Source organism: Ursus maritimus, unplaced genomic scaffold (genome assembly GCF_017311325.1).
Source record: "Ursus maritimus isolate PB19 unplaced genomic scaffold, ASM1731132v1 scaffold_3, whole genome shotgun sequence".
In the NCBI taxonomy this organism is placed as follows: Eukaryota; Metazoa; Chordata; class Mammalia; order Carnivora; family Ursidae; genus Ursus; species Ursus maritimus.
The window spans coordinates 51,989,094-52,007,795 of record NW_024425563.1 but is presented as its reverse complement, the minus strand read 5'-3'; the positions used below and the strand labels follow the sequence as shown (position 1 = coordinate 52,007,795).

General features: G+C 46.9%; 1 protein-coding gene across 1 annotated transcript in view; it reads right to left on the bottom strand.

Annotated features, from left to right (window-relative positions):
* Window positions 1-2,882: 2,882 nt before the first annotated feature.
* The window catches only part of RAPGEF5 (Rap guanine nucleotide exchange factor 5), a 69,306-nt gene continuing 53,486 nt past the window's right edge, over window positions 2,883-18,702 (bottom strand). The window contains exons 14-16 of the mRNA XM_008686538.2: window positions 13,969-14,033; window positions 9,903-9,957; window positions 2,883-6,940 (exon numbers count right to left, since the gene is read on the bottom strand). Of these exons, the coding sequence (XP_008684760.2) occupies window positions 6,822-6,940; window positions 9,903-9,957; window positions 13,969-14,033 (239 nt within the window). The 3' untranslated portion in view covers window positions 2,883-6,821. The remainder of the gene's footprint in view (window positions 6,941-9,902; window positions 9,958-13,968; window positions 14,034-18,702) is intronic.

The window sequence follows — 18,702 nt, the reverse complement described above, 5'->3', positions numbered from 1 at the left end:
TGAGATTCTCCCATAGAAAGGGACTTGAGTTAGGAGATACCAGAGACCACCCGTTGTCACAAAACTTGGGAAAGATCTTGCCCTTGCCTTAGGTCTCCCACGTGGGCTAACTGCTTTTGACACTTGAATCTTTTCTTTTTCTTTTTTTCTTTTCCTTTTCTTTCCTCTCTCTCTTTCTTTCTCTTTCTCCCCCTCCCTCCCTTCCTTTCTAAGATATGTTTATTTGAGCAAGAAAGAGAGCAGGAGAATGAGGGGCAGACGGAAAGAATCACAAGCAGACTCCTCGCTGAGTGCAGAGTCCGACACGGGGCTCGATCTCATGACCCTGAGATCACTACCTGAGCTGAAATCAAGTCGGACGCTTCACCGACTGTACCACCCAGGTGCCCCAAGACTTTAATCTTTCTGCTGCACTGTATTTGGTTTTGTTTTCGTCAAGACTATAAGAACAAGTGGTCAACTGTGGGGATTTTTCTCAGAACGCGATTATTTTCACGCAAGTTCTAACTAGAAATTACAGCCTCTAACCACAAACAGACAACATGGGAACCTCCAAATGCCTGTGAGCAGGAACGGGGCTTTCGGGGAGCAGTGCTCAGTGCCACTTTCCAGGGTACATCTCAGACAAGCAAGGCTCCCAGCCTGGGACTGCCTATGGGTCTCCCTGGGAGAAGTTCAGTGAGGAATGCCTGGCTTTTCCACCCTCCCCACTTCCAGGTCTAAAACCCGGGGATGTCCGAAACAGCCCAAGGTATCAGGAGCAAGTCCACAACACGTAGACGTGTTCTTCTCCTCCTACTAGGGGAAAACGCCCAGGCGCACTGAGAAGATCTGTAATGTGGTACCGTTTCAGCAGGAAATAAATGGTGAGGTGGTGTGGCTGGCCAACAGGGAAAGGCTTTGGAGAGTTCCCCCCCTTCCCTGCCCTGCTTTCACCCTGGACTGCAAGAGCCATGCAAGGAGGACCCCCAGGTTGGGGTGAAGTGGACTCAGGGGTGGCCGCAGAGCTTACCATGGGACTGCCGTGGTGAGGAATGAAATGACGCTGTGGCAGAAACGCCCTGAAAAGTAACCATAGGGTACCTGAACCCACCCCCTGGAAGGCGTCCCCACCAGCCCGGGGCGGGGGGCGCAGGCATGAGGAGCGACGGTAGGGCTGTGGAGTAGGTCATGTTCCTCCTGCGCAAACATCATGTCACCGTAAGAAACAAAACTGAGAGCTGCAACTGGACCCAGCTCTGAGTGTGGCTGGAGGAGGGACCTCAGCTCACCATCCCGGGAGCCAAGTGCATCTACTCGGGACCGCACGCTTCTGCACAGTACGGCTGTCTTGCTTGTTGGGTGTGCCTTTCTCGTGCTGGGAGAGGATGCTGGCTGCTTCTGCCAACCAAGACGTAATTGTGCTGCCTTCCGGAACAGGAATACTCTACTAAAGAATATTAGCAGGTCTAAAGCTTAGGAACCTTGTTTCTTTAGCAGTGAATGGAAAGCAAATACAAAGGCGGCCTCAGAGAAGAACCAAGCCCGCCTTGGAGCTCTCCAGTCTTGAAATACGATTTTGTAGTTAGAGCACCAGGGCCAGGACCAGAAAGTTCATTCTGAAGTTTGCTAACCTGAACAGGAGCCTTGTTCATCTTCCCAGTACGGGCAATTCCAATGACGAGACTCTCCCAACTATCCAGAGCAATGGGAATTTCGCTTTGTTTCCTTCTGAGGCTGCAGCCTGGGGTTTCCATTCTCCTTCCTTCTCCTGCCTTGCTCCAGACCCCAGGCCTACCCTCCCGGATGAAGTGATTATGGATGAGGACGACGGCGCTAGGACCCAGTGGTCTTCCTCTCTCTGCTTCCGAGTCCCCTCAGAGGCAAGGCACCCCTGCTCTCTCACCTCTCACTTTTCCTTGGCACCCAGAAGGGCCACTTCTGGGTGATGAGAGTCCAAGAAGATCATCTTCTGGTCTTCTTTACCTTTTCCCGTATGAAGACAAGGCCTCTGCATGGCAGTGTGACAACAGGTAGTTTCGTCCATGAGGGGCTCTGCAAAGCCAGGACTATTGCCCACACGCGGACTGCGGGAAAGGACAGTTTATCAAGAAAGAGGTGCCCCGGGCGACTTTATCAGCTTAGGCTAAATTCTGCTGAGGTAACAAATCACCCCCAAACCTCAGTGGCTTCTAATGCTGAGGTTTTATGTTTCACTCAAATGACATGTCCTTCCCAGGCTGGAGACCCAGGCGGCTGGAGACACGTCTTCCTGGAACATGGGAGAGCTCATGGCAGAAGGGACCTGGCGGGCATGGCCACCTTGTCAAGCTCTGGTTTACAGGCTGCACAGACCACTTCGCCCCATTCTTCACTGGACACGGCAGGACATCTGGCCGCTCCTGAGTTCAACATGGCAAGATACATAATCTTCTCACAGGAAGGAATGACCACATGCCAAAGCTTGACGTCGGTGAGCAGGAAGTATGATCATCCCGTAAGAAGCGGAAGAGATTTGAACGATAATATGGCCGAGTCTTCCCACCGCCCCAGAGCACGGCATCACCCCTGTGCTGCACCGTCCCACCCGCGGCTCTGGCGCCGGCGGGGCCTGGAGCTTCCCTCGGTATCTGGGCTGATGAGGAAGGGAGAGGTCCTGATCCCACTTGAGTGCGGTGACTGTGGTGACAGCATACGAGAATACTGATGTCATTTCCCACACAGGGTCTTAGGTCCCCGACCAGTGATGCAGGCTTCAGTGGCCACCTGGGAACCTTTCCACCTACTTGTCGCCCTCTCAGTGAGCAAATGATTTCTGGGTTCCAAACGGCGAGCATAATATGCTTCCAGGACACAGGTTACAGAGCCCACAGACGCAGCAAGAAGCTAGGAGGCACGGATAGTATCTTTTAACATAATCTTATATTTGGAAAAGCAGTTTTTAAAAAACACTCGAAAATACAAGATAAGGTAACAGTGACTTATATAAGTTTTCACCTTATATTGCTTGGCAACTTTTTACATATAAATTATTGCTTACTAGCTTCGATAAATACACAGCACACTCATATATACAGAAGCAGAAAGCACAAGAGAAGGAGAAAGAAAATACTGTTAATGGCAATTCTGGTAATTCCACAAATGTTTCATATTTACCAGCTCTTATAATGGTGGAAAACTACGAAGTGTAGTCCCTGAGAAGTTAGGTAGACACCCTGATTGCGGGTTTTCTATCTTCTAATTGTTAATGCAAGCTGACAATGTCACAGCAATCCTAAGTAATGGTACATTAAAAGGCGAGAGTCCTTGCCCCAGGGCATCAATTTCATCCCAGTATTTAGTAACCGTGTAATACGAATAAATAGGCTATGCAAATAAATATTACTCTGCTAAAAAACGTTTAGTATATACAGCTTTGCTTTATACAGTAAGTAGTACAATTTCATCTAACTTTTTGGCAATTTTTAAAAACTTTTCTTCCACCTACCAGTTTTAAGCATGACGGCCCACTCATTAATAAGTAGGCTGAAATTTTAAGGACATGTCTTTGAAGCATTTAAAAGAAACCCCACATGAGACAACTGCAATGGACCTGATCTTCCCCCATTTTAATGTTTTTGCCTCATTTCCGAGAAGCTTGGATTAGCTGTGCCATTTCAGAATGCGAGGTCTGGGATCTGTGCTGTATGTGACGGCCGTAACAGGACAGTGGCAGTGGGATTGGGGCCATGGTGAAGCCCAGCTCCAAGGACCAGAAATCACCAACTACTCCCTCTTTCATTCAACCGTCTCTCTCTACTCAGAGGCTAGTCTACACGGCACAACACCTTTCCCCTACCAACGGGGAGGCCTGGCTTTTTGCTTTGTCCTCATCCTTGTGAATTCAATGTATGCTCCGCCCAGCTTGCTTGTGGACAAGGGTCTAGGAAAATGTCTTTATTCAAACATCATTAATGATACTAACATAAAGTGAATGTAGGTCATAATAATTGTACAGATTATAACAAGAAGTGAACTTAAAACACCGTAGCCTCTGGAGCATCTGCAAATATGTAGGGAGAAAGTTTTCAGAAATGTTGCAGTTGTGCCCGCAGGAACCTGTCCTGTGCTAACTTCTAAGCAGGGCTGCTTTGCTGGAATGCTGAGGAATCCACAGGCCCACAGGACCGTCCGGGGTTGTGTGGAAGCAGCCAGAACCCACTGAGAAGTGCTCATGTGCCACTTGCTGAGGAAAGTGGCAGATGACAGGAGGTTTTCAGAGCAAATGGAGAGCTTATGCAACCACAAAAATCTAAGACCTGGGAAGGTGCTTCGACATCTTAGCCTGCCCTTCCAGCCAGAACAAAATGTATTCCAAAGAGGTGTGGGTAAATATTTGGAAAGGGAATACAGCCCACCCCTCTTCACAGGGGGCCTCCCTGTGGGACAGCCCGGCTTCCTGACGGCAAGTTTCATGCTGAGCTAAATCTGGTTCCCACGGTCCCGCCTCCAATTCCTGAGCTACAGATTTAAGTCTTTACAGGGCTTCGGAGACTGCTGAGCTGCTGAGGCTTGGGAAATCTGAGACAGTTGTTAAATTTCAGAAAGACTTGGAAATTCTGACATTCAGAAGACAGGGACGAAAAAGCAAATGTAAACTACACAAAACCCTTCCCACTGCTGGCCTGAGAGTCACGTGACCACGGCTGGAGGGAACTGTGGGCAAGCATCACAAGCTCCCCGGCCTGGGTCTACCCACACCAGGTGGAATACTGACGACACCATCGGAAGGTGTTCAACCATGATGTATGCGTGGACTCATCTGGCTGTGTACGTATCTGAATTGGGATCTAAGCAGCAGGAGCTATGCTGAAATCATTCTCCATGAAAAATGAGGCCTCAAGAGGTAATGTTCTGGTTGGAGCAATGGAGATCTAATGTGAAATGAGCTAATGGTAAAATGTGGAGACAACGTCAAAATGGCCTGACATGAGCAGAATGGCCAAATGGTCCTCCCTAGCGTAGAGAAAAGGCAGGAACACAGGCCTTTGTGCTAAGCCTCTGCTATCCCCAATAGCTGCCGAGGGGAGAGCTTTCCCCTTGACCAGCCGTGAGAAGAGCCAGTTTTCCCTGGTTTCACCTGCTCTTGTCTCCTCCAGGGTCTCAGTCCATTACCCGGTAGCCTGAGCCTGTCTTTGGGTGGCCCAGCCCTAGATGGTGCCTTTCTCTAATAACCCTGTTAGTTTTTAGGACTCCAGTTTCTACATGCGGGGACAGATGGAGTCTCTTTGAAAGTCCTACCAAAAATTTTCTCCACGTGGTTCCTCCCGTGGATCTCGCAAGCTCGGTGTGGTTCCCATGCCTGGGAAACAGCGCTGCTAACACGGTATGAGCAAGCATCGGGCACATCTCTGTCATAAGGTGTGGATGGGACAGCAGGAAGCAGTTCTGTGCAGGCACCTGAGGGATGAACGGGCAGGAGCGCGGAGAATTCACATGCGTGGAAAATGAAGGTTGAGGACATGAAGCAGGGCCCTTGTATTTTAGCAACGTGACAAGCACCTGGCCGGCAGTGGTGGCTTTCACTCCTGTATCCCACAGGCTTTTGTTGTTCACTGGAAGCTCAAGGGAAATCCTCTAACTGGTTCTTCAGAATAACAAGAGATTTTAACTAGAGGAGCCAAAATAGGAATAAAAATAGACTAAAAGACTCTGAGACTTTGTGGGGGGAAAAGACAAATTACGGAAAGGCTCCGGCCTTGGTTAGGAGGTGGACTGCAGGATTCTAAGTGTCCAGCATCAATCAGACATTTGGGTATCTGGGGGTGCTTACTTGCCGTAAGACGGGCAGTCACTAGTCACTACCGTGCTCTTGTCTCGAAAGTGCTAAGTGCTTGCCACATCGATCCCACTTAACCTCCCTGTGTTAGTTGTTACCATTCTGTACTGGGGGCGGAGGAGCCTGCTGGAGGCCAGGGCATCATCAGGCACAAGAAGGCAGACTTTTGGGACTCTGTTTCCTCTAAATCATTACTGAGCGCCTACCCTCTATCAGGCACTGTGCTTTTTAAAAAAGAAATGCGAATCTTCTTGCATATGTGAAGAACATCCCCGGAAATTAAACAGTGAGGCCATTTCTTACAGATGACTACGACTTTTCCTTATTGGCAAAGCAATGCAGCCTATGGCTGCAAATCAGTTGTGCGGAAACGCATTTCCCCTGCAAGCCTACATTGATAAGTGATTGTGGATGCAAAGAAATGCATGCCTTGACATTTCCCTTTTGGAAATCAGAGCACAGATGCCAGCTGCTGGTTCTAACTTCCTAGACACAAGTGGCTTTTGGTGATGTCACAGTTTGTACTGACAGCGGCCACTCCTTTTCCCTGGAAATCTAGAGATGCCGTCACTTCTTCAGGTGTTCGAATGAGCTGCTGCTTTGACAGCCTATAAATGGTAATCTACCACCAGGTGAAGGAAAACTCCTGTTTCATGCACACTCGGACTGACATATTTGGTCACTAGGACAAGACATGCTCTCGTCTTGACACTGGCACATCTCAAGATCAAAACTGGGTCGGATCAACAATGCGGTCGTAAGAAACCAGACTTTTGCATTTCAAGAACGCTTCTGCCTCTTGTTCTGCCTTCTCGTTCTGAGAGCGGCTTGGAGAGCCTCTCCCCATCTCTGGTGGCTGCCATCACTTCCTGAACACGCTCTGCTTGGCTTTCCCGTGTGCAAGGTCTTACGCTGATAAAACTCAGCAACTTCTTTTCTCACAGGAAGGCAACGCGCTCAGCACCGACATGCCCACAGCTCCAAGTGCTGCGGCGACAGGACGGCGAGGCGGTGGGATGGAGGCTCACGCCCGAGGCTCGATCCTGTGCGACAGCTCAAACAGGGCCTGCTGGCTGTCAATGACATACAGGTGAGTCACGTAGGCTTTTAACTCTTGGTGCTCCTTTGGAGACACGTCTCCTCCTGTTTTTTTGGAGGAAAAAAAAGACAGTCAATGTCCTGAGAGCAGAAACGCTCTTTCTAAATACCAGTAAAACCTCACGTCGAGGCTTAGAGCACATCTAGCAGGCAGACTCCCAAGCCAGCATGTTGGAAGGGAGATCGGTACCCTCACGGCACAGATGCTTGTCCAGCTCAGACTCGGTCCTCAGGTCAGGTCACTAGACTGGCAAGCTCCGTGTTCCACTAACATTCCTAGAGCACGCATCACCTAACGTTATCTAGTATTTAGTGACTGTGTCAGCAGCCCCCCTGCAGAATGGCAAGCAGCAGAGACACACAGCAGGACTGGCGCCCAGGCCATGTGGCTCCCGAGTCCACGTCCACGGTCCCATGTCACAGCAACTGCCTGCCTCAGTGGCTTTCCCTGGCCCTTCTAGCTCGGTCTGCAATCGTCAGAAATCACTGCTCATTGGCTCACTGCACGGACACAATTGTTTGTGTTTAGATGGTGTAGAATTTTTTGGCACCCTTACTTTTTGGAAAAACTAAAAAAAATGGAGGAACTATTTGAATGAACAGGTATCACAGAACGGAACCTGAGATATGCTTTACAGGCAAAGCAAGCTCCAGAAGTACGTGGATGGGCTAATGTCTACCCAGCAAAGGAGGAGGCAAGGGGGTTTTCCACTCCCAAACCCAGGGCTGTTAAAACCCTGAAGGGCCGCCAGAAGCGTGAGGGCCCTGTGAACACATACGTGCCACACTGGCAAAGGCTCTGATAAGGAGCCCGAGATAAAGCGGCCCAGACAATGGGGCAAGCCCACTTCCCAGAGTTAAAAACAAACACAATCCAAAGAAAAATCCCCAAAACCTCAAGGCACCGGGAGCCTGACTAAACCGTTACAGAGAGACAATGGCCACGTGAGAGAGATGGTGACATCACATCCTCCGGCTTCACGGAATCTCGGACGGGAGCAGCAACGTCTGGCTTGGGGAGAAGGGGCCCGCAGGAGGCTACGCATTTTAATGCAGCTTTTTTTTTCTCTTGGTGAGATGCATTTTTTCCTCCTCTGTGACAAATGTGTTTTATCATCTAAGGCTCGTATGTCATGGTAGCTTGTCATTCTTAAGGTTTAACGGCAAACAAGGCTTCCTGGTTTCGAAAAGTCGAAACGCAAGGAGTTAAAGTTTTTACCATTCCACTTGTCTGGAAGTGACCAAAGAGTTGTGTTATTCCAGAACACCTTCTCTGGGAGACACTGAGAGACTGCTTTTGGTTTAGTAAATATTGGTTTGGAAAACACAGTGGTACAAAGTAATGTTGCTGTTAATTTTTTGACCTTGAGATGGCAGAAGAATGAAGGGCTCCAACCACGACAAGTGACACTTACCTGGCACTCTATAATTTTTACGTGGCTTAACAGTATTTGTTTTATCCCCATTGCTGACATGGGTTTACTATGCCTATATAAATTGTCAAAATTGATTCCACTAATTCAGTCCCAAACCCAATTTTTAAAGATACGTAAATACTGAACACAAAGAGTTATGCTTTGTGCTGTGCAGACCTACTCCCTGGCGATGGGAGGTTCAAGACAGGGTCGAGGCCACCAAGCCAGTATAACCCTCCTGCCCACATTTGCAGAGTCTCTCGGTCAGTGAGACTGAGGTCTCAGAATGAGCTGAGTGCCCATCAATACTTGGAAGGCAAAGGAGAATGAAAGGAATATGAACCCAACCCTTGGCAACATTATGCTTGTATTTGAATGAATCTCCACGACAGTGTTATTATCACCGTTTCTACGGTAAGTGCGTCTACTGAGTACTTCGTGGAGAATTACCTAAGCACCTATCAGGTGGTAGTAACTGATGTGAGTATTTAAAAACTTAGGTCCTGTATTTGTAACTCTCCCTTTCAAACAGCAACTTGGTAATTCACACAGAATTTCCGTTGCTTTGTAGGGGACAATACTGCCAGCCAAGACCAGCTGGGACAGAAAGAAAATTCTTCAGAATATGCACCTACCCTTAGGAAGGAGGACTTTGATCTTTCTACTTTATGTGTACTTCTGTAGTATTGAGAAAATTACTTTATAATGAGGATATTTTACTTAAAGCTTTATTTAGTGGTCAGCTTGGATTGATTTATAATTATTGAATTTAACTTTCCAATTTTTTTTTATCACTCTTCTTATCTATAGACTCTGCACAAGGCAAAGAAACGAGGCTGGGTCAGGAGGTCACAGGCTCCGTCTGAACAGTGGCCGAACGCATCACCTCTCCGAGGCTCTACTTTCTGCTCCGCGTTAATGATCGCCACGCACTGATCACCAGTATCGGTGTCAGGATGCCAGTGCCCGTGTGAACGCTCCCTGAACTCAACAAAGTGGATTTCCTTCCTTCCTGCAGTGTTTTAATGCTGTTTAAACAGAGTGTAAATTATGCTTGAGGTTTGAAAAGGGAACACATATCCCTACATACATTCATCTCAGTGGGGAGTCCACAAAAGGGCTCAGAAAAATACATTTTCAGTGAAAGGCAGCTCCAGACAGGAAGTTTTTGTTGGAGAGGAGTAAAGATTCTGGAAGGCTGCTTCAGAAACTTTTACAAACTTTGTTCCTATTCCAGGAAGGCTCCAAGCAAGGAGTTTAGGGACAGGGTCACCCCTGATAAACCCACTGGTATTTCTGAGCCAAGGGACAACCAAACAGACTTTCTGGGTCAGGGGTGCCTTGGGGAGCCTCTGATCCTCTAAAGTCACCCTGTACGGGGGACACCTGCTGCCGAGAGAGGATAAAAGGCTGCCGTATCTTGTCTTCCTCCGCATCCCACACAGGCAGTGACAAAATGAAAAGAGAATACGGCACCTGCATATTACACGTTATAATCTGTTTCAGCACATTCCCACCAAACACTGTGACGGGCTCACAGTCTGTGCCCAGGGGCGGTAAGCTGACATCCCGTGCTCAACTTCAGTACTCACCAAACTGATTAGCCCTGCAGTGTCTCAGCGTTCGGACAGTGTCGGCAATCATGTGCTGCAAGGTAGAGGAGGAAACGTATCAATGGAAGGGTCACTTAGGGTGCTGCTGGGTAGTGGTGCCTGCCGGGATGGATTTTACACCCTGAGGTGCAAACGAAGAGCTGTATTTGGAACTGGTCTTAACTTTAACAGAAAATACTGAGCTTGGATGACAAAGGGCTATTAAGTCTTCATCTGCAGAAATAGTGCTCCCAACCCTGGCTGCACAGAGTGTAACTGAGCCCTGGGTTTCCACATGCCATGGACTCTAACAGCCCATTGTTTACACGGTGTTAAGAAATCCAGCACCCCCACCCCGTCTACCTGTCCGAATCTGCCTAGGCTTTTCACTTCCGGGGATGTTTTGCCTGCTCTCCGTGAAGCCTTTCTGAGATTTCCCTTCCGAATCTGGGCGGCTCCTTGGGAGAGTATAGATTGGCCTGGTGGTCGGCACTTCTCGGGATCTTTGCGCCTCCTCTAGGCCGGGTGCCACTAGAGGGCTCTGCATGCCCAGCACCTGTCCTACGTCACACAGTGACTCCCGCGTTCTTGCTGCACGCCGGTAGGAATACCGGTGGCATCAAAGACTCAAGTATCTCACATCAAGACAGTAAAAGAAATAGTCACAAAAGGCAAACATTTTCTAAAACACCAATAACATTATAGAGACTGTTCTCCATTTATGATTTACATTCCTTCCTACGGTCTTCAGGATTTTGCTTTTATTTCTTTCTTTGAAGTTCTCACTGATCTGCAGGCATAAGTCTTCTTGACCTTATGGCTGCCTTTGACCAGGTCCCATGAGCTCACACTCGGGTACCTCCAACAGCCTTCTAGCTCTCTCGTGTTTAGTGTTCCACCATGAAGGAGAAAGACGGCATTTAGGACAACACCATTCTGCACTACTGTTCCTCCCCTCCGGTTGCTAGAATCATCTCTGAACACTGTTGCTATCATGTTCTAGTCCTCTGGAAAATCCACAGTGACTTTCTAATTTGCTTCCTCTCAAAATCCAAACATCATCCTATTATTCAAGAATCAACATTATTATTATCTGGTCCTCCAAACTTCCCCAAGCGTGTCATCATCCTTCCCGCCCTGCCTCTACACACCACACAAAGGCTCGTCCATATACAGCAAGCCCTCAAAGAATTATTGCTAAAAGAATAACATTAGTACAAATTTTTTTTTACTTAATATCTGTCAGAACTATAGAAACTTTATTTGTGAACATGACCTACTTATTAAATTGTTCTCCACTGTATTTCTAATTTATTTCTACTCAATAGTGGAAAATTAAATAGGACAGTGATTAGAGCAGTAGCTCAGGCTGCCTCTGTAAAGGAAATGAGACGTGACTCATGTCTGTGAGTGTATTGTTACATTTCCTTCCCCAAAGTTGACTGCTATTCCTAGGGCAGGGCTCTCATTCTAACCGATGGCGTCACACTGATTTCTATCGTGTGCTGTTCGTGTGGCTCACGGGACCCCCGGGTGGATGTGAGGCTGAGTACTGAGAGCTGCAGTGAGAACCTCAGTCCTGGTCCTCATCTTCGGCTTTCCTAAAGCGGGAAGGAGGAAGAGGAGGGAGAGATGATAAAGGATGATGCTCTCGACATGGAGGAGTCGAGAAGAAAAACAGAAAGCGGGGCGCCTGGGTGGCACAGCGGTTAAGCGTCTGCCTTCGGCTCAGGGCGTGATCCCGGCGTTATGGGATCGAGCCCCACATCAGGCTCCTCCGCTATGAGCCTGCTTCTTCCTCTCCCACTCCCCCTGCTTGTGTTCCCTCTCTCACTGGCTGTCTCTATCTCTGTCAAATAAATAAATAAAATCTTTAAAAAAAAAGAAAGAAAAAGAGAAAGTGTCTGCTTCTTCATTATTGAATAGTTCAGTGCTGAAGCGGTTAGAGCTGCTGAGACAGCAGAGGGCACGACGGACATCTCGTTAGACCCAAAGCGCGCTTCTGGGCCTTCGCGTCGTCGGACTTAATGTGTTGGCCTGAATCAGCCAGATAAAGAGAATACACTGCATTATTTGCTAGCCGGCTTAAGCTAATATCCATCGGGAGGAATTGGCTTCTCACCAGTTAATTCCGTTAGGTTCTACTGGTTCATTATTGTGAAAGATGATCCTGTTTTAGCTTAAGCGAAACACTGTTCCTTGCTAAGAAACATTCCTTCAAAATACTGACGCCATTGGGAAATTCAGTTTCCTTCCCCAGCATCCAAGTAGAACACAGGCTGTGTATACTGCAAATAGATTTGTCCTTTGAGAAACTGTGATTCACGCTGTCTTCTCGTGCAAGGAGGGGGCCAGCAGGAGGCCGGCTGCATCTTCAGTGCCGTCTACTGAGGCCCAGGAACTCCCCGATACCACGGAATCTGCTCTCTTTAGCAGTGATGCGCCAGCCACCCCTGGTGGATGGATGTGGGAGCCAAGGCCCACTCTCTGCATGGATACCTGCATTTTTTAATTTTTTATTTTTTTTGGTGGGCAGCTGAGCAAAGTTTATTGAGCGATAGTTCAAGCTCCTGAAGAGGGAGGGGACCCAGGGGGCTGCCCTATACCTGTATGTGTCTTCTAGCTGTCTTTTTTTCATGACGTTCTCTTCAGGAATTTAAAATTTAAAAGAGAGGGGCGGCTGGGCAGCTCTGTCAGTGAAGTGTCTGCCTTCGGCTCAGGTCAAGATCCCAGGGTCCTGGGATTGAGCCCCACATCGGGCTCCCGGCTCAGCAGGGAGCCTGCTTCTCCCTCTGCCTGCTGCTACCCCTGCTTGTGCTCTCTCCCTCTCTCTGTCAAATAAATAAAATCTAAAAAAAGGAGAGGGCACAAACCTATAATCCTCCAGTGATTAAAATGGAGTTATGACAAGATATCCCAAGATGTTTGTCTCCCAGATTCTAGGTGCTCGGGTTTTCAAGTTGTATGGCGGTTCTCTGCCGCCTCACCCTCTGTGTGGAGAGTTAACTTGACGATAAGAGCAGGGCACTTATGAGACAAAGGTCAGATGCCAAACCTCACTTGGACTCATCAGTTTGTACTGCTCTTTGGTCGTGGTCTGCAACCCCCGCCTCCCTCAACCTACTCTCTCTCACTGGCCTGACCTCATCTCACAGGGAATCGGGGGTCAGTTCCTGAAAGAGTTCACAGAAACCCATTATCATTGCTGAAAAGGTCACTCAAAGGTCAGGATCTCTAGACAGGGGTCACTGGTATCATCTCTAACTATGAAGGACAGACTCATCTATGACACTAAGGTTCATTATCAGACAGACCCATTCTTGTCGTCTACTGGGCCTCTTTGGAGCACTCCTACTTTACACTTGGCTCAGTTCTTGTGGGCAACCCCGCCTCTTCCCCAGGCCAGTCAGAAAGGCAAGGAGGAGCCCACTACGTGAGAAAATACCTGAGAAGGTCCTAGAAATAATTCAGGAAGAGGCCTTTTGGTAACTTGCAAGGAGGGACTGCCTGGGGACCTTTCGGTGGTGAGCAGGAAGGTCCTGTGCTAGGGCTCCTGTCTCCATAGTGGCGCGCAGTCCACAGGCTGATAGAGGTGTGGTACTTGCCCTCACACACACACTACAAATCCCACCTTGATATCCTAGTGGGGAGCACTGGAGGTGCACACACCTCCCCAGAAGCTTTCTCCTGGGCCTCGGAAGCAGTGCACACTGAGACGCACAGCCATGCCTTTCTAGCAGTCGAGCTTGGCCTCCTGAGTGCGAATGCCTCCTGGCAGCACCTCACTGCTTTATTTCTGGCTCAGTAACACACCCTCGACCTCTGATGTGAACGTAATGAAGTCCCATTTTCAAACCTAAAAAAGCAGATTTTCATATTTGGTTCTCAAAACCTTGCTAGCACCCCTATTTTTAACTGGAATGCATTTTAGTGACAATGCATTACACGCAGCAGACCATGCATTCAAAGGAGAGAAATACTTCAACCATTTGTTTCTTGGAGCAAGAAAGAAAAGCATACACTTTCCTTACAGGGGAAAAAGGGAGAAATAATGAAACTTACATACCAGTTTTTCAAAATTGACAAGATTATCCAAAAATGTTTTATTTCCTTCATGAATAAATGTTACATCTGAAAATTAAAAACAAAAAGATATATGTGCTGTTAGGAATGGATCAGGAGTCAGGGCTAAGGAGGTCTAGATGCAACACAACCTACTGATTTTTCTTAGACATTGTGCATTATTCCATGCATTTGACAAGGCAACTTGAAATTGACTCTGTATGGTATTCAATGTGCAAAGGCCTAATTTATGTGTGTGGGGGGAAGATATTATAACATAGATGCAATTATGTATTTTGTACTTACAGTGAAGTGTTTGACTTCAACTTAACCAGCCCACTATGTATAACTTAGTCCACCACGTTTTTAGGCCAGAACACTGAGCGGAAAAGAACTAAATAGCCAGAAACAAAAGAATTTTAGTATCTATGTGTTTGCTTTTTAACAACTCCTGGCTAAGTGTATGGGGTCTGCTTTACCTAAAAAGTTAGAAGATCTAGATTTAGATGTTTCAATTTAGATATTTGGGTCCAAAAGTCAGTGCCTGATTGTGTATCAGAAGTTAGGAAAGGGACAGGTCAGAAAATGGCAAAGTTCCTGGCCCTCCTCGATGGGTGCAAAAAAGCATCACTGAAGAAAAGAACATAAGGAATGTAAGATGAAGGTACATTTTCAGAGGAAGGGAAAGTTACATTTGGTTTGAGCCTCACTGCATTTAAAGTGACAGAAGACAAAAAACAAAAAACAAAACCCAGGAGTGCCTCCTCAAGAGAAAGGGGTTTGGGAATTAGTTAAAATAAAGACAGCAGCTGAAGCTCAGTGAGTGGATGGATCATAAAAACTCAGATCAGAGGGTCAATGACTCAGCATTAGGAAATCCTTGAAGACAAGAATCAAAGTAAGAAATATACTTCAGTTAAAAGAAACTGCAAATAATCATGTTAGATCCCAAACGCGGAGGGCAAACCTAATGAAAATTATCTTGTTAAAGTAACCTGACATAAAAGAGGGAAAAGAACAGCTTTAGATTCCTATAAATAGAAAGGGAAAGTATTTGCATCTAATCAAGACTTTCATTCAGCTGGTCCCCCTGGGGCAATTATGAGCTAGGTGCTCTGGAAACCTGCCTACAACGCATTTGGCCGCTGAGCTTTGATGGCCCACTAGGGGGCGACACGAGTAACACAGTTAACAGGACACCCTGATCCAAACTTTTCCTCTAGGCAGCTTCCAGCACTGACTGCAAAGTCTTCCTAAGATTTTTTCCCCCTCTTTTAAACTGATGTTCTAACAGGAAAACAATTCACAATTACACGGTCATCTGACAAACTCTCTGGTTATTTTATTATCTTTAATACAAGCTCTCATTCTGTGTCACAGTATTTGGAAGAGAGTAGTCCTGGGGCATCTGGCTGGCTCAGTCAGAAGGGCATGCAACTCTTGACCTCAGCATTTTAAGTTTGAGCCCCACATTGTGTGTAAAGATTACTTAAAAAATAAAATATCTTGGGGGCACCTGGGTGGCTCAGTGGGTTAAGCATCTGCCTTCAGCTTAGGTCATGATCCCAGGGTCCTGGAATCGAGTCCCCCGTCGGGCTCCCTGCTCAGCAGGGAGTCTGATTCTCCCTCTCCTTTCATCCCTCCCCCACTTGTTCTACCTCTCTCTCTCTCAAATAAATAAAACCTTTTAAAATATAATATAATATAATATAATATCTTGGGGTGCCTGAGTGGCTCAGTTGATTAAGCGGCAGACTTGGTTTTGGCTGAGGTCATGATCTCAGGGTGCTCGGATGGAGCCCCGCATCGGGCTCCCTGCTCAGGGCGGAAGCTGCTTCAGGATTCTCTCTTTCTAAAATAAATAAATCTTAGAAGAGAGTAGTTAGCTTTTACCTTTTTTGTGTGGCAAATAAGCACTGTGCGCACTCTATCTACATCACACACCACCGAAAAGCCTAGTCTCCCCTAACTCCCTGAGACCTCAGGTTACAAACACCCTCCCTGAGTCACTTGGTCCATTTCCTCACTGTTACATTACTGTCATCCTCTCCATGTTCCCAAGGATAATGATGAGCGGTCATGACGATTATGGCACTTATCTTTATTAACAGCATCAGACACGGCACTAACAAAAGACCGTAAGGTATAGCCCTGAAGAAACAGGCCAAAGAACATGCGCAGCTGGCCCGCGATCACAGCTCTCCTCGTCCCAGGTCCCAGCCAGGATTCAAACCCAGGGAGCCTGGTTCCTCTCCCCAGCCATGCCTCTCTGGGAGCTCGAGCCGAACAGACTTAGGCATTTCTTACAACCTGTCAGTCACCTTGCCAGATTTATGGCGCGGAGTGTGTCTGCAACATTTCAAGTCCTTCCTTGGGGCTCCCTCTCTTCCCTCTGCCTGAGGTCTCTTCTCTTCTTGGGTGGTCTCACTTAACCCCAACCCTCAGGGGCTTGGAGGTCAGGCTGATGCTGGCAGGAGAATAAAGCAGGGAAGGTGCTTTTGGCCAGGCGGGAAGGAGAGAGAGGCTGGAAGGGGCTGCCACCCAGAAGGGGCTTCAAGGGGCTGAAGGTTTTGATGCAGGTGAATGGCAGGTGTGTGATGAGGAAGGTGAGAGAGAGATAAACCAATAAATGGAAGGAAGGAAGGAAGGAAGGAAGGAAGGAAGGAAGGAAGGAAGGAAGGAAGGAAGGAAGGAAAAAGAAAAGAGAAAAGAAAAGAGACAAAGAGGCAAAGAAAGAAAGAGAAACCTGGGGTCTCAGAACCTGAGTCCTGGGCTGTGAAGCAGTTCAGGGTACCCACCAGGCTGAGTGTGGGAAATGAGCACTGTTCATCCGGAGACAGCTGAACACTCTCCAAACACTTCATATAGTAGAACTACTGGACGAAGCGACTCCATTTGGAGATGGCAAGTAAGAGAGGAGGCAGAAATATACAAGCACCCTGATATTCCTTTTATTTAAATACCCCCGCAAATCTGCACTAATCATCTCGGCTCTGAGATACGCACACAGCCCACCAGAGGACCTCAGTTAATCCTCACACACCTGTTGATACTCGCTCTACTGGAAAGGACTACAGTCTCCAAAAACACTGCATGATACACACTGTCCGGCTGCTTCTGCCTTCAGCTCAGCTGGATCCTTTCCCCTACACTTACTTAGGGTTTCCCATTCATCCACTTTCTGAATGGATTCCACACCACACTAGGGGGGAAAACTAAATCAAAAAGCAAGAATTCAACTGGGAAACAGGAAAGACACTGGAAGGATCCTCAGGTGAAGCGCTCACTTGATAATCTGCATGCTTACTGGGAACTGACCAGCTCACGAAAATGAAACAAGGGAGGCCTAATCCTTCTTAACACCCAAGGAGTTCAATCTGGTCCTTTTTCTCTAACAGCAACCCAAAGTGGGAGGCACAAGGGGGGGGGGGCGAGTTTTCACTAAAGCATTAGTTGTTCTAAAGTAGTTTATCACAACTTTAAACATTTTTTGCAATTAAAAATAACCCCAAAATTAATGTCTATTTTTTCCAAAACGTTTTGTTTCACACATGATATATACATATTTTGAATTTTCACCCTATATTCCTTTGGAAATTATTTCAGACAGAAATGATCATTTTAAATACCATAAAGTGCTAATGATGTTTATTTTTACAAGGACAAAATACTTAAAAAGGAAAACTAATGCTTATTTAAACTCAAGAAAGCTTCTAATGAAAAAAAGAAAAAAAAGTACTAGAGTGAATATATTTTCGGTAGAAAAAAGGGATATTTGTTTTGCTGCCAACAAAGAGGTCTAGATAAACTCAGTAGAGCAGAAAATTGCATCCAAGCTAAGATGTAAGTGTGAGACACTTGACTGCATTAAATATTTTTTGGGGAAAATCACAAATATACAGCAAAAAGCACTGCTCATATCTAATTAAGCTAAAGGGACACTGTCAACTAATTTCTCATTACCTTAAAACTTTTCTTTCAAAATTTTTTCTGCTTAAAATTAATTCCTTTCCCAGATCTGTCATCATTTCCTGTGTTTCCTATTTGTGTCTAAGGGAATCTGTTACTTCCCACCTGCCACCCCCACTCTCCAGTAGACGATGTTTTATTTTGCAAATAAAAATTATAAGCCTGAATAAACTTTTAAATTGTTATTCTGGCATCACAATCTCTCCCTATTTCATCCATTTACATTTAGCAGAGTCTTTTCAGCTTGAATGAAGCATCTGCATGCCTCAGTTGTGCTAATAGAGTATTGTTTCAGGAAGATTCCTGCTTCACACTAGCTGCAGAGTAGATGAGGAGCGGCAGGGATCACAGCAGCTCAGTAATTCTCCAAGCTCCGGTTGTTCTGGAGAGAAGCTGAGGAGGGAATATCAGCATCCCAGCCAGTGGGGACAGCGATGGGAGAGGGGTGGGTTGGGAGGAGAAGGGCTGGGCCATCCAGCAATCGGGTTCCCGGGCAGCTCATTTCCAGAATCACATTTATGAGACCAGTTACTGGGGCCAGACCCAGCAGTAATTACAAGCCTCTGAAGGTGGAGGCTAGATAAAAAGCCTTCCTATAAAATCCCTTGGAAAGAATCAAAATATGGCCAAGAAAAAGGACCAAATCCCGTTTTCCTGGAAAGCACATAGGTAGGATATATAGTGAATGTTAGCAGCACTTCCTTTTAATTAACTGTCTTGGTTTGAAAGAGACCACTGAGATCTCATCAGCAAATTGAGCTAACATGTT